This window comes from Nipponia nippon, unplaced genomic scaffold (genome assembly GCF_047370975.1).
Source record: "Nipponia nippon isolate SJK-2023a ecotype South Korea unplaced genomic scaffold, ASM4737097v1 scaffold_2, whole genome shotgun sequence".
Classification (NCBI taxonomy): domain Eukaryota; kingdom Metazoa; phylum Chordata; class Aves; order Pelecaniformes; family Threskiornithidae; genus Nipponia; species Nipponia nippon.
The window spans coordinates 99,701,652-99,717,854 of NW_028262336.1; the positions used below are offsets into that span (position 1 = coordinate 99,701,652).

Genomic DNA, 16,203 nt, shown 5'->3' on the forward strand with positions numbered 1-16,203 from the left:
GATAAAAACACAAGAGCTTTTGTTTTGACAATCTAGATATTGGTTTGCGTTAAATGAAAAGCAACTCCCTGCAGAAACTTGGAAATTCTCTTTGGGGAGGGAAAAAGACAAAAAGCAGTACTAATTTTGAAAGATTTTTGCAATATTTAAGGAGCAGGCTTTCCTTATCTTAGCCAAAAGTTACTACAAAAATTTTATTTTCTACCAGATTTTTCTGAATGGCTTCAAAAGATAATTATATGCCTCACAGCCTAGCTATTACTATTGCATTACTCAATGATTCAAAATCTGGTATAAGGTCTTGAAAAGCTCTGAATGACACACGTATGAAAATGAAACGTTAAGATTTCTGTACAAAAATTTTACTTCCCAAAACTGCTAGGAGTCACAGGCTTTACAAGAACTCACGCTATTTATAATACATAGTAAAAGTTACTGCAAAATAAGAAATACTAGCCTGTCTTGTCACAGAAGAAGAGATCCCTGCACAGAAATACACAACCAAATCCATGAGAAAGAGAGAGGCAAGGATGCAATACAGGAAACAGGACTGCTGGAAGTTTCCATATGTATTCACTGCAGAGCCATAGAATTTTAGAAGCTGAGTTTTTCAGTGTTCAGACAGTGGATTAGAAGAGAAAACTAAATTTATATAGAAAATGACTGATCCAGAAGGACAGTGAAACCTGATTTATCTGATGGTATTTACTCTCCACAGACTTAGCTGCATTTTGTTAGTTATATTTTGCATATTTTTAAAAAATATTTCTATAAATTTTGGCCACTTCGTAACAATTTCTATGCTGATGTTAGTAGTATTTGTATCACAACAAATCAATAAAACTGTTTTTCCACAATATATATTAAAAGCACTATACAAAAGAGCAAAAAATGGCACAAACAGAGGTTGATATTTTTCAGTCCATTACTCTGGGGCTGAGAGTGCACTTTGCTGTAAATTGAGACAATGTCCACCAGGGGTGAGCAGGCAGAGTTCGAACCGGACTAAATCAATAAAACACGCATTTCCATCAGTTTAATCAATTTTCATCTCTGAGTGAATTAACAATGACTTAATGCTCCCCTGCCACCAGGTAAAATTAAAAGCAAACTTGAGTGACATTTCTGCCATGGACGTAACACCTTTCTTAAAAAGGGAAATCATCAGTACGTACAACTGGTTCCATGAACAGGTTTCACATTCTTTTAACAGTGCCCAGAACATTATAGTATGCATGATAAATCATTTTAAGTATTAGATTTTATACAGAAGTTCTGTAACTCCTGTTTGTTATGTCAGTTTTGGTGACAAAACATCTACATGAAACTCTTACATGAATCAAGATACTGGAAGTGTATTAGACAATTAAACGTGGACAGTCAGCACTTACGTGATTTCATTATTTGAAGCGCTGTTCCAGTGGTTGTTTGGAACACCTACATATTTGCCTTAGTTGAACAAGGACAGCCCAAATTTGCAAGCTTACATTTTAAAAATCACACTAAAAAGATTCCTTACATATGATAGAACTAAGTACCAACCAAAATCTATCTCCATTCTTCTCTGAATGACAAATGTTAAAACTGTGGTCTAATTACGGAAACTATGTCTTGAATTGTAACTCTGAGGAAGATTTACTACTACAAAAAGTGATCTATATTTTTAAGGAAGGAAACAACAGATCTTATTTCCATTCAAGCTCTATACATTTTTCTCCCCAAAGGGAAACACAAGCCATTCAAAATAACTTCCCTTCTAGAAGTTTACTTTGTTGTGATGATGTATTTTTCCTTCTAAGGGCTTTTTTTTCTTTTTTTTTTTTAATGTTTTTCTTAATAGATTAAGAACTCTGTAAGATACGAAAAGCACAAATTACATTATAATATATCTAGGATTTATTGGGGGTGGGGAGGTGGAAGAGATGAAAGCTAGGCTGCAAAAGCCAACCCCCAGGACACATTCAGACTGCAGGACTTTTTCAGCTGACAAGAAAAAGGAAGCCTGGAGATTAGGTTTGTTGAAATCCTGCCTTGAAGATGAGACAGAATCTAAAGCAGAACCTGTCACAAGAACAAGCAATAATAGACACATTGCAATAGACCAAAAAGCACCGCACAAAGTAACATACAAAACACCTCTTTGAAAAACTGAAGTTAAACAACAGCTAGAACATATCTGTCATTTTCACATCAAAATTCAAGATAGAAAAAAAAAGAATTCCAATTTTATATTTATTCTTCACAGCTCCTCATTTCATTTCCATGCTGTCTTCATTTGCCTGACTCCTCCTGTTCTCTTAATTGGTGAGCAATACAAATATTTTCCAAAGTGAAAGCTGGTACTAAGTTCCTCAGAGACAACACAGTACTCTTTCAGGTGCAGAAGCGTGACCTTTTGCATACTCTTGCATACTCTTTCTATGATCACTGGTATCTGTACCAACACTTACTAGCCAATTATTATTGACCACAACAAAGCATTCATCAATACTAAATTTCCCAGGCAAAAAATTTTTGAATTAATCGTAAGTTTAAACTGTCACTTGCTTTAGTAGTAAGTAGCCAGTAAGTCAGTCAGTCTAGTAGTCAGGCCTTCCCCAAAACACACTCATGTAATTTACAGTGCAAAAGTACTATGTTTCTATACAGACAAACAGAACCAGTAATAAAATGCAGTCATGACTCTAAGCTTCTATGCATACATACATAAAGTGGAGGAGGAGGCAAAGAGGATGCAAAAACATTTTACATTGAAGTTGTACAATGCAATCTCTTGAAGAAGTTTATTTTGTTTAAAGACTACTTGGATGAATAAAAACAGAAGGTGCCAAAATCTAGCCATAGGAAGGGAGAAAAGGCATAGCATGCATGCATACACTGCCAATGAGAGATCTTACTAGTGAAGCTAGGACAGGACTAGTGTCAGTGTGCCGTGTCAAACGAGTTATTTATGAATTAGTGTTATGGGGGCAGAATCAGGGAAAAAAAAAAGGAGGGAGAGAGATACATTTGACTACATATGTATGTGTAAAAATACACATTAAAATACCTCTTTCTCTGTTGTCACGCCTGTCCCGTTCACCATGTCTTCTTTCAAAGGAGGAATCCCTTGCTTGTTCTCGACTGTCATAGCGATCCCGATCAGGGTAGCTACTCCTTGATTCCCAGCTGTCATGGTAGTTTCCACTACTGCTGTGACTGTCAACCTGGGATCCTCTAGTCCCCCGACTTCCTAATAGAGATATATCAATATAAAACATGAGTTTCCACATGTAAGGAAATCCACTGATATTTTATAACCACTAAAGTACTAATTTTTAATAAACTTGAATTAACTGTTCATAGAAATAGAAAGTGTAGTGTCAAACTCTACTTAACCAACGACTCTCAAATTTCACATTTTAATTGTAAAGTTATTATTTTCGAACTGCAAGCTCAAGACTTTCTTAATCACCATCCCCTGGTCATAGCATGAGGTCTCCTGACTAGGAGTTCACATTTGTTCCGAGTAGGATGTAAACTTATAGACAGCGCAGCAGGAATAAGCAGAGAAAGTAGAGATCATTTTTCCTGTAAAAATTGTATGGCATCTTCCTAATGAAATGTCACGATAAACCTGAGAAAGCCAAAATATATTTACTATAGATGATTAAAAGGTGGTAAGTGAAGCTGTTCTACAAAGTGCATCAGGCTTTCAAAAATACTGCCAAAGCTTAAAATTCCACTTTTTTTTGGTCAATCAAGAAGGGTGGGGCAGGGAGGTGAAAGATAGTTTTCAGGTACCTAAGACATGCAGTTGCTCTTGAGAGAAAACAGAAAACCTGCTGCCCATTACTTTGAGACATGCTTCCCCCTACGAATCTCCCACTCCACATCAGCCTCTTATGTGTATTTGTAGCCCACAGGAAAACCTAAGGTTGCAGAAACATTAGAGTGGTGTAAGGGTTAGGGTTTGTTTTAAATGGGATGAGAGAGTACCAATGTTATGCCACTTTAATGAATGGAGAACACAGAAGTGCTATAAATTTAAGCAACTGTTATAATTTAACGACAATAGAATTGAACATAGCTTTAGAAGCATGAACTATCTGGCAGCACTTCCATATCAAATATCAAACAAGATAGTATGAATGTCAGTCAATATTCAATCTCCAATGATAGGGACACATTAATCTTTTAAATCATGTAATACCCTTGTCAGATAATTCTGGACCTCTGCCTCGACTTCTGCCAGTTCTATCACTTCTGCTCTCATTTCTGGAGTCGCTCCTGGAGTCATTCCTTGTTTCAGCACGAGAGCTCTCCTCTCTGCCATGGGATCTTCCATAGCTGCGTGAGTCCTCCTGATACTGGTCATCCTTTTTATGGGTATCGCGACTCTCTCTGTCTCTGTAGTCATGGGAATCTCGTGTGGAGCGTGAGTCCCTCTGATCACGACTATCTTTGGTATCTCTGCCATAATCCCTCGTGTCTCTGGAGTCTCGAGTGTCTCTGGATTCCCTTGCCTCCCTCCGATCTCTGTTGTCTCTTGTCTCCCTCCGATCTCTTCCATCACGGGACTCTCTGTCATCTCTGTGATCCCTGGAGGTACTCTGCTCCTGGTCATAATCACGATCATCTCGTGTTTCTCTTTCTTTTTCCCTTTTCCCTCTAGTTTCTGTAAAATGTTTAAAAGAATGTTATATACCTAGCTTAATCAGAGGAAGCAAAAATTTAGCACACAAATAACACTAAAATAATACAGTCAAAATACACTTCTGAAATATGCACAGAAAATCAAAATTAATATGTAAGTAGGAGAAGATCATGTTGGTTATCTACCTATACATTCAGTAAGCTTTAAAGATCTTTTTATGAATTTGAATCTGTGCTTTACAAGTATCTACCTGTTCAAAAAGACAGTAAGTATAACAGAAATAAATTTCAAACATATTAGAGAGCAGGCACACTTTGGTAATTTTAAGGTTAGACCATTTCTCCTCCAATCATAATTTTTTTTTTTCTCCACACACATTTTCAGGAAATTTCTGCTATATTTAGACCACTTGCTTTTAAGACCTCAATGCCCTGCTAAAGTCTTTTTCTTTTTTTAATTTTCTTTTATTTTTTTTTAAATTACGTATTTATAATGTTACTGCTACAGGAAGGTAAGTTTACAGCCAGTCTAAAAAAAGCTGACATGTACTCTTTGTAATCTGTCTCTTGAGAGAAACGGCATGTTTGCCCATCACAAATTGCTCAACCGGCTTTACAGATTTCCAGAGGGAACGACTGTTTCTTTTCACACACTTCACTTAACATCAATTAAAAAGACAATAGACAGAGCAATCAGTGAGGACTGGGTTAGCATTTGGCCACCTCACGTAAAAGAGTAATAGTTACTTACAAGTATCCTGCTGTCACTCAGCTGATCCACTAGCATACGCCTGATAACAAGAGAAGATCACTTACCTACTGACACCACCTTTGCATTACACAAGGAACACCTAGACAGATGCCTACAGGATCTTTGCAATCAGCTGAGCCTACATAAGCAGTCCTATCGGGAATATTCCATTGTGCAGTGCCTGAAAACAGCACCGCCAGCACAGGAACAATAGTACAGCTAGTAATTTTTTCACCCGCTAGTCATTGGGATAGGTGCAGACAATGCCACGATTTGAAAATCAAGTTTCAAAATGCAATTTCCAAATAAACAATATTATTCTCAAGTGCTATTTTTTTATCCATACCATCCCGCCTTTCATGGCGCCTATCATGAGACTGTGAGGTCCGATCACGATCATGTCTTCCTTTTTCTCTTCCAGGAGATCGGTGTCTCGAAGGGCTTCGCTTCCTCTGAGGAGAAGAGGAAGAGTGTGGGGGATAGGGAGAAGATGATCGCCTTGCAGGCGGGGAAGCTGTCCTTTGATAGGATGGAGAAGGAGTTCTTTTGCGGTGTGGGGAAGGAGAATGTCTTTGAACAGAGGATCCTGACTGTGATGAAGAGGAGTGATGTCTGGAGGATATGGGAGAATGATGCTGACCTGATGGGGAAGCAGACCTGCAAGGAAGAGTTAGAATAGGCACACATGTAATAACTTCATTTGAAAGGTTCTTACCATACCCTACAAAAAAGAGTGATTAAAATAATTTGTGCATTCTCTACCCTCTGTCTGCTGAAAATAAGTACTGTTTCTGTAAAACATGGAACTAGTCTTCCCTAAAGGGTACCAAGGATATCCTTTCAAAGTATGCTTACCTTTAAATGGTTATAGTTTATTTAATATGCAAGAAAAAGCTGTCCAATCAAAATTATATTACACAGCTACCAGAATGCTTTCCTGGCGGAAGGGAGGAAGGAGTCAGAAAAAACCATGATCTTCTCCCCCGCCCCCAAACCAAGAACCATTGTTTTCTTCAATAGAAAATGCTTTTTGGAGCTTATGGAAAAATTAGGCAGATGACTTTTACACAGTGTTACCTAAGGGGAATTTTTCTTCTTTTGTTTCCAACAGCATTCAATTTTTCAGAAAGCAACAGTGTGTCCTTATTGTGCACTTTTAACTTCTTTCTTTTATCATAAGCAGTGATCTTTAAACAATTTAGGCCTGGATCCTAAAAACCCATACGCATATCTACTTAAAATTTTAGCAAACTTGAACGTTTACACGAACAGGGAAAACTTAGATCTAATGGAATAAGAAAAAGCACACACAGTGTCTCTCACCTTCAAAATCCCATCACTTAACTAAAGATCATTTACATAACAGTAAACAAATTTCCTCTTAATACGTTATCCCATGCAGAGTCTAACGTGGACAAAGGCACACTTCAAGCCTTTGAGCTCAGTAGTGGGGTTTTTTTCCCCTTATCGGCATATCAAAGCAATTTGCAAGTATCTTTTCTCATGAAATATGCATTGCCCTTAACTTCCAACTCCCTTCTACTTCACAAAATTCCAGGGACTCCAAAAAGAAGGGCAGGAGTCGGAAAAACCACACACAGACAACACATCTTCAAAAATCCCGCTTCATTTTAAGTAATTTATTTCCTGCTTTTGAATACCCATATACAGTGTTGGTGACTTCAAATAAACATCCAGATCATACAGATGAAGCTCTCAGTTTCAGGCGACTCACAAATGAGGGACAGTAGTACCTCCCTGCAATCTTCTGCAATAGCCCAACAGCTGGTAAAGATACATAGGTAACACAGCTTTTGCTGAATATCTTGCAAACGTCACAAGAAATTCTTCTCAGTGAGATAGCTGATGTCTGTTGGGCTCTGAAGAGAATGAGCTCTGGAGTAATTCAGGTTGGCAGACTTACAGCCTGTCATGACACTATCCAAGAGCCAAATGGACAGTTGCCCAGCCAATGCTACTCAGCAGTGGATCTCCTGGGTAAGGCTTCTTAAAGACCCAGACTCTGCAGGTAAAAAGATTCTCCTCATGTCAACAACACAGAGCAATGATTCAGCTTCCAAGGAGCAAAGCTTTGGGAACGGAATGTGCAGTGAAATCACTGGCAACCTCAGGTAGGAACTCAAGTCTGTAAGGAAGTCCTTTTTGGGTAAAAGACAACATGGTGGAAATCTTCTGTTAATATCAGCATTTCATCCTTCGTTCTAGTCAATGTCAGTGACTCAAGAAAACTGCTTTCAGAGCCCCATGGAAGAGTATGCTGATTACCACAGGACCGATCTCACGAAGACAGTGGTTTTAGAGCCAGATTCCATTCCAGAACCAGAACCAGACATATTCATGAAAGGAAGCATCTTGACCTGATTGTTGAGGCACTTCAGACTTGAAGTCTCTCAATTGAGAGAAGTCAAACCAAATTTTTGCAGGACAGGCTGAAACAACACTTGAACTGAGCCACTTCATTGCTACTAGAAAACATACCCAGAAAAGTGGCAGAAAGAAAGGGGTGAGACAGAAAAATAAATAAGACCAGCCTTTGGAACATACTTAACTAGGACACTCTGAAGAATAGGCTGCATCTGTTTTTTCGATTTAATTCATACTGTGTCTGTAAGCTTGTACACTCAGATATTGCCAGGCCTGGAGACTATCCCACTGAGATGTGTTTATGACGGTCGATGCCAGAGAATATTTGGATACCTCAACAATAGACTAAGATTCTGTGTCTCCTTGTCTGAAGGCCTAAAAGTGCATGGGATCCAGCTGACGTGCTCCTGATGTGGCTTAGGGATGCCTGTCACTTCTACACACAGTCTGACCTCCAGGATGCTTATGCGTACCTTCTTTTGCCTGGAAAATTAAAAAGCCTGAAGGTCCCCTTGTGCGTGCTACCAGTGAACATTCCTCATGGATGGCAGGAAAGAGGAAACTCAGTTTCTCTGTCTCCATGGATATACACTCATGCTAGCTGCAGCTTTCCATCACAAGAGGGACCAATCACTATTCCTGAGGAAACAAGTAGCCTGCATGCCGGTAAGATGACAATTTGTACACATTGTCATATATGAATGAAACAGACGGCCTGGAATTAGCAGTAAAATTTCCTAAGCACTCGAAGTAAAACTCTGTCAGGGTCAGAAATGACTGACAGGATCTAATATAATTTCATGACTCACCATCTTTAAGACTACATTTACTTTTCACCATTAAACCATTATTATGAAATGCAGGATTACCAAAATTGGCTTGCATGGAAGGCTATCAATGGTTTGCAGACAAACAAAACATTTCAACTATCCTTCCCTGCTTCTAGCAGAAGGCCCATTTATCTTCCCTGCTTAACATTCCCTTGTACAACACTTGATATGTCTGCACAGAATCCCCAAGCAGGCAGTGATGAGCAAAATACTGGAGTAGGCTAGAAAAGGGGGGGAAAAGGGTACTGCAAAGGTATTTTTCAGTCTCCTTACTACTGCCAGCTGCACGGGGAACAGGCTGCTCTACTGCCTTCCCTATAAACAATCCAATTTAGAGAAAATGTCCATTAGTGACACCTAGTTAATACAATACATTGTTCCAGCTGAACTGAGTCACCACAGCAGCAAAAGAGCTTGCTTATGACTCTTAGGATTGCTGAATGGATGGGTTTTATTTGGCTTGTTTTATCAGCATGCAGATATATATGACATCTGGTGTCTTCCCCTGACCCTTCAACAGAAGTGCAGAAAATAAGCCATTATATAAACATAGGACTGCAGTAGAATTTAGCACTGCCCATTCTAAACCTAAGCTTACAGCCTCCTTTAGACCGAAATAAGCAGCCTCCTCCTTTCTTTTTAATGGGTGGTAAAGGATTTTTTTTCTAAGGCCCCCTAGAACTAGCAGGATGATACCTTCCCTGAAGCTTCCTGTGAGAAGGGTCTCTGAAATTGTCCTCATATTGTACTGTTTAGCCACTTGTGCCTGATTTTCAGGATAGACGTGTAGAGCCAGGATCTGTGTATCACCTTACCCATTTTAGAACGGAGAAACTCTGCTCCTTCCCCATCTCCAAAATAGAAGACTTCTCACATTTTCTACTTTTTAAGAAGCGGGAAGGTGAGGAAGGAAAAAAAAAAGTTCCCAAAGGATCACAGACTGACTATGTCTCATATCAGACTTCTGAAGTTCCACCTGAAGCCAAAATATTTGAGAGGAACTGATAATTGGAAGCCTGCACCATGACTTGTGCTCTTGCCATGACAGATACTCTCAATGTAGTAACTTGGCAAAAAAAAAAAAGTCTCAGAGCTCAAGTGTTTGAGGCATACACATACCCACAACAAACACATACAAACAAGTAGTCAAACCAACAGAGGAAGCTTCTAATCTAGAACTATTCATGGAAATAAAATCCATGCAATTGACTTCCCACCTGCGAGAGGGTGAGAAGTTATGTTTGTGAGTGGTTGACTTGGCTGGAGCTCGGGAGGTTTGTCTTCGCCTTGCAGCAGGTGGTGAATACTCCCTGGAAGGGGAAGAATTACTGCCAGAATGATCTGCAGGACTAGGAGAACGCTTCTGTCTATGGGAGCTTTCAGAGGGATCCCTGGGAAACATAAACAGCAGCTTGTTTAAGAGGTGTAATATGGCATTAGTACATTTCTAAGAAATTACAAACAGAGACAAGACAGAAGCTGTGCTTAAAAGATCAAGAACTATCTTGTAGAATCATTTGTTCCATCTATAATTTCATATATGAATTTACCTTAAGCTAGCAAAACTCAAGAATGCAAGATATGCACTAAATTTCTCGCTAATCACTGGACTATAAAATACAAAACTAGAATATGGTAAAACCAAAAATATATTCTTGTAATTTTACCTAATATTTCACGTGGCAGTGAAACAGAATTCCTATCAATGGAGAATTATCTTGCTACCCTATTTAAAAATTTCTGTAATGTCAGAACTTTATTTAAGAAGCCTCAAGCTCACAGGCATTTTCAAACACTAATCACAGCTGCAAATTAATTAAAGAGATCTGGCAGAACCTTCAATTATTTCACCTACTGTACATCATGAAGACTTGACATTATTTCTTAATTTATATTGTTCAGGAAAAAAAGACAAAAAACCAACACTTAAATGAAAGGCTGTAGTCACCACAGCAATACCCGATTATAGTACAATGATAAGCCAAGTACTTTCTTGATCCTTTCAGCACTACCTAGAACATTCTTTTCTACTGCTTATGACCTCCTTCTAGTAATGGAGTGTGTAAACATGAGGGAAATAATATATTTTAAAGTAAGAATGGTGTAATTTATTTAATCAATTAAAAATACACAATTCACTGGTCTTCCACTCCTTAGTCTTTGCTATGCCAGTTACAAAGCAAACACTTACGAACATGTAATTTTCATCAAGGGAATACAGGACTTAAAAATGCAGATGATGTATTTTTCAACTTAAATGGATACCTACGCTTCAGAAAATAATGGGAATAGTCATATTAGTCCACCATTTGAGAGAAAGAGAGAGAGATGCAAAAGTGAAGTAATTCTAAAATTGCAGTAGTCTCTGACTACTTCAGAAATACTTTTAACCTACTGAAGATTAGCGAGAGTTTAAATGTGCCACTGCCAATTTAGAAAGATATTAGTCCTCTAAGATTTCAGAAGAGCAGGCAAGCAGACAAGTGAACGACTTTGATAAAGATTTTGGCAAATGAATTGCTCCATTGGTGAAGGTCCAACTTCCTGAAAAGTAACAAATCTTTCAAAAGGGCATTTTACAAACTTACTAAATTATGTAATTAGAACCTACCAATCTGTTAGTTATAGTCTATCAATCCATCTATGTAACATGCTTAAAATATTTAATGAGTATGGAAAAGGTTGTTGGCAAAGCAGGTATAAATCCCTTATTATTCAGTGTTCTATAAAAGATAACTTTAAAAGCAAGGTTACATTAATGTTAAAAGCTAATAATGCAACATAACTTACCTCTGCTTTTCTTTTTTCTCCTTGTGCCTTTCAAAGTCACGCCCTCTCTCTTTCACTTCCCTTGCCTTTTCTTCTGAGCGTTCTTTTGCTTTATGTTTTTCTTTGTGTTTTTTCCCCAGGGGAGTTTCCTCTTGTACTGGAGGAGGAGGACTAGGGGTACGAGGACCTTTCTTTTTACTCTGGTTACTTTTAGAACTCCTAGAGATAAATTAACAGGAGGGGTAAAAATGAAGGACTGCCAACTATTTCAAATAATGATTTCTCAGATGTTGGCAGGAAAGTTGTAACGTAAAGGGCCTTGAAGCTTTTAGGATAGGATTCACCACTCCATTAGCAAGCAGCGTTCAATAACTGTACGTGACTGAAGGGTGAATGCAGATGGTAAAAAAATCACATTAAGCTCTCCCATTTATAACCTTTATTTCTGAAGAAAGTGAACAAAAATAGGAATTGCTCCCATTCAGACAGACCCAGTTTTCAAAGTTAAAATGCCCTTGCTTGAACTGCACCCATCAGAGGACCAGAAGTCTACAGAGTATCTTATCTGTTTCGACTCCCACTTCTACAATGCAATACCCCAATCACATACACAAAATGACTAGAACAACTCATGTCTTCAATTTAATGTTAACAACCTGACACGGGATAAAGCATTCAAATATTTTTGAATATGCATCTCACAATATGAAACAGTATATATTTTTCCATACAAACTACCATTGACATAAACCCTATTAAAGTAGGTATCACTGCATATTGAATGTCAGTAGCATACTAGCCCACTCTGTACTTTCTCGTAGCAGAAACAACATGGTTTTGTCCCTATTTTAAAGGGGGGTTTTGCTTAGCAAATACAGACTTGTCTGCTTACACTGCTGCAGTAATTTCTTTCCTATTTAAAAGCTGCAAACAGTGATTCAAAAGGTCCTGCAGCCAGCAAGAACTTAGAAATGAGTTTTGGAGATTGACTTTTTGTGGCAAGGTGCCCAGTTTGAACTTCCTGTGATTTTCACATACCTTGTCCTTACTTTTTTTCCTTCCCCGCCACATCCCCCACTTCTTTTCCCCTCCTGAACTGAGAGTGTATGACTTTCAAGGCAGGGAATTTATTTCCTGAACAGCAATATGCAATACCAAGAAACTGTGCAGTTGGTCAAATTTTAAACGTTTCACTTCAGTTTAAGAGGAGCTATATCACAGGCTGCAGCATCTCAAATAAAACTGCTTCCCACTTTTTAATGGTTTATGTTTCCTCATCACCTCCCAGAGACTCTGGACACTCATTCAAAAAGACAGACCTGCTTGTAAATCATGAAATTAATCAACTGACAACTACATGCATGTAACAATTTTCTGCAAAAGATGATTCACAGTGCACAATTTAGAGACCTTCCCCTAAAGTTATATAATCGAAAGTCCTGAAAGCAAAGAAAATAAAAAAACATATTAATTATGAAAACCCCAGTAATCAAAAATCAGTGTGGTTCTCTGTTCTCACTTTCTTGCAAGATGTATCTACACACTGACCTTTGCTGATCCAAAAGTGGGGAAGATACAGTAGATGCTTTCTTCTCTTTCTTACTAGCTGAAGATGATGATTTGGGACTGGATCTTCGTTTTGGAGATTTGCTAGACTTTCTTGGTGATGGCGATGGTGATAATTTAGATCTAACCACCTCTGGAGAAATCTTGAGGAAAAGAAGATATTAACCGGTAAGATATTGATGCCCAAAAGCTTACCTGTATGCTGATATACATGTCAAATATGTAAATTCAGTAACAGTCTACATATGAGATCTTAACCATGTACACATCTACCTCAAATAAACTAACCACATTCTCTTCAAAGAACACTATAAAAGGAAGACAACAGGAAAAGGGTGGGGGAAGAAAGATAATGCACTGTAATACATTACAAAAACTGTAACTAAAAGTTTAAAATCAGCATGCTCCCAGTTAGCACTCAAGTTTGTCTGAAAAAGGAAGACCTCCTTTCAGGCCTTTTTTTTTTTTCTTTTTTTTTTTTCTTTTAAAATCTTCCCCAAAATCGTAGGGTTTCTAACACTTACAGCTTGGCCTCTGTCACTCTACTCTGTTACTACAAGACATGTTGGAAAAGGAGCTTCACAAATGCCTTGTGTTTTCTTCTACGTCTTCTCTGTTAAAGGTCTTATTAGTTTTATATCATTAAAATGCATTAAATCCTACTCATTCAACAGCTGACTTCACAAAGCAGAAAACTTGGTTATGGTGCTGGATGATTGACCAGATACTCACAACTAATATCCAAGTCACATACTAAGTTATACACGTGCCAGTTATTTACTACTATGTAACACAATAGTGCATTTGTAGCCCAGAAAGCTCAAGTCTTCCAGGAAACAATTAGAAGCCTATGAAGTGGCTGATGACTTATTTTTTTAATTTCACAGTTATGTAATACAAACCTCCTTTTTAATGACTATTTCCTCTCGTTTCTCCATGTTTTCCTGTTCCAACTTCATGAGTTCTCTCTGAATCTTTTGGCGCTTCATTTCCAAAGACAGCTCATGATCATAATCATAATTAACATCTCCATTATCAGAGTCTTTATTTTTAAAAAAGTAAACATATTAGTAAACAATTACATATGAAATAAATAATAATATTTAGCAAACTGGATGCCAAGCATAAATATTTCCATGACTTTTAAGCACTGCATGAATGGATCAATAAAGCTAAGCCAAATCTCTTCTCCAATTATGTATGTAAACCTGAAATAACTCCAGTTAGTTCCGTACAACCTGCAATTAAATTCTTAAACTTCATTAAAAAAAACCCACCTTAACTTCTTTCAGAGACTTGCATCAATTATTAAGCTGAGGTAGCAAGGGAAACTCAGTAATCCATTTATTTATATTTAAATAACAAAAAAAATTAAAAGAGTTTGTCTTCACAAAGACCAGAAATATGTAGAGCGCTACTTAATTGGGAAACCTCACATGAAACAGATTTAAAGAGATGCACGATATTAGAGGATTTTGTTTAATAGAGTATCCCACAAATCAATTTATATACTTAATTACATCTACAAATTGATTTTAAAATGTTAAAAAAAAAAAAAAAAGAGGTCTGTATGACCTCTTTCATAGCATAAATGCACACTTCAAGAGTTTATTTCTGTTTTTAAAACATTATTACTGTTTGGTTTTCACATCAGAAAAGGTGCTATTTCTCTCACTTTTTCATTAAGTCATGGCTAGTTAATATCATACGCTTCAAGCCTTGCAACTGAAATCTTACTGAAAATTAAAGCAGTTTTACTCACTGTTTACATTTCTTATTTTGTTTATGGCTATTTAAGTCTAATGCTCAAAAAGCACTTTAGGAAAATAACTGTCAGAGAAAAGATGACTTCATTAAAAAGTCATTAGCTTTCACTCCCCTTCCTACACACAGGAACTAAATAAGGGTTTTGCAAGAACTAAACTCAGTCTACAAATTTCTTTCATGTGTCATGAATGCATGGGAACAGCTTATAGAGAGGTGCAGTTCCTAACAGCATAGGTTCTTTCCCAGTCCATCTGTCTGCTTATACAGCACTCACTAGAACTTAACAGACAGTAATTCTACTTCATCCACATAGCTATGATCAACACCATTTTGAAAAAATCATAATTCTCAAGCTGAAAGCCTCAGTGTCTAAGACTTAAGACATTCTTACTATACATTTATATAGATCTTGAGGTTTTTATGTTCCAAACTTTTTTGACTTAGATTCTATTTCCATGCATACATGTCATGGGTCAATGTTTCTTAAATCATGCTGAAAACAAAATTTAGAAAGAAGTCAAAATATATTATCATTACTTTTCTATTCAGGTATTGTGCAGAAGACACAGCAAAACAATATTTGCAACACTTACAGCACATACTGTAGAAAAGCTACCTACTTAACGAAATTTACAGAGGAGCTCCATCCCACAAACAACTTGTTGTATACTTTATTGCAAACACATTCATTATACCCGAATTCACTCAGAATGGATCAGGATTCCCATCTTCTCTTGCAATACTGTAACTACTTCTGTAACACTGACACTTACAAAACTACATAAATACCACAGTTCATTAGAAGTTGCCATAATTTCACTGTGAGGTGAACTTGGTCTCTAACAAAAGTGAAACTCAGGAGAGAGGGGAGAAAATAAAGAGTCTTCTCCTCAACTGTCTGCATATTAAACATGAGTATTATCAACAAGGACAATGAAATCACCTTTTAACCATTAAATAAAAAAACAAAGCAAACAAAAAAACCACGACCCAAACAAAATCGACTACAGAAAGTAACGCAAGACTCTTGCTACTCTTCGAGTGTATTCTAAATATAAAGAGTTCACCGATTGCTACCTTCAGCTGTTGTTATACCCGTTCTAATGGAGCCCTTGTCAATGAGACAGTTCACACCATTACAAATTATGCAACAAAAACCTGCTAACTTTTGAATGCAAAGGAATTATGCTCTCTCCTGAGCAGTTTCAAAATTACTTTGGATGTAACCTGGATTCAATTAGTGGTCTATGTGAAAGGTTCAGCCATGGAGTAGCCTATGACCAAGTTCCTTGTTGTCTGAGGAGTCAAAAAGAAAAAAAAAAAAAAAAAAAAAGCATGCGTTTTTAAAATAAGTTGGTTTTACCATTGTAGCAGTCCAACTCAGATTGCTTCTTTGCTCTCCTCCAAAAATAAACATTACTGGCTACTGCATAAAAGTATTCTGCTTTAAGACAAAATCTTTAAGCATTCTGCTTTACATACAGCCCAGTAATCTTGCAA

At 37.4% G+C, this 16,203-nt stretch overlaps 1 protein-coding gene across 14 annotated transcripts in view; it reads right to left on the minus strand.

The window, feature by feature from the left end:
- ZC3H13 (zinc finger CCCH-type containing 13) overlaps positions 1–16,203 on the minus strand; it is a 49,604-nt gene that overhangs the window by 13,969 nt on the left and 19,432 nt on the right. For 9 of the 14 annotated variants that reach the window (XM_087756215.1, XM_087756221.1, XM_087756213.1 and 6 more), the window contains 7 exons: positions 13,839–13,978; positions 12,919–13,079; positions 11,392–11,589; positions 9,819–9,992; positions 5,733–6,043; positions 4,193–4,657; positions 3,050–3,232 (listed from right to left, as the gene is read on the minus strand). In XM_087756215.1, the coding sequence (XP_087612341.1) occupies positions 3,050–3,232; positions 4,193–4,657; positions 5,733–6,043; positions 9,819–9,992; positions 11,392–11,589; positions 12,919–13,079; positions 13,839–13,978 (1,632 nt within the window). Of the gene's footprint in view, positions 1–3,049; positions 3,233–4,192; positions 4,658–5,732; positions 6,044–9,818; positions 9,993–11,391; positions 11,590–12,918; positions 13,080–13,838; positions 13,979–15,918; positions 16,000–16,203 lie in introns of all 14 variants that reach the window. The other 5 variants (XM_087756226.1, XM_087756216.1, XM_087756222.1 and 2 more) reach the window with 4 other exon arrangements.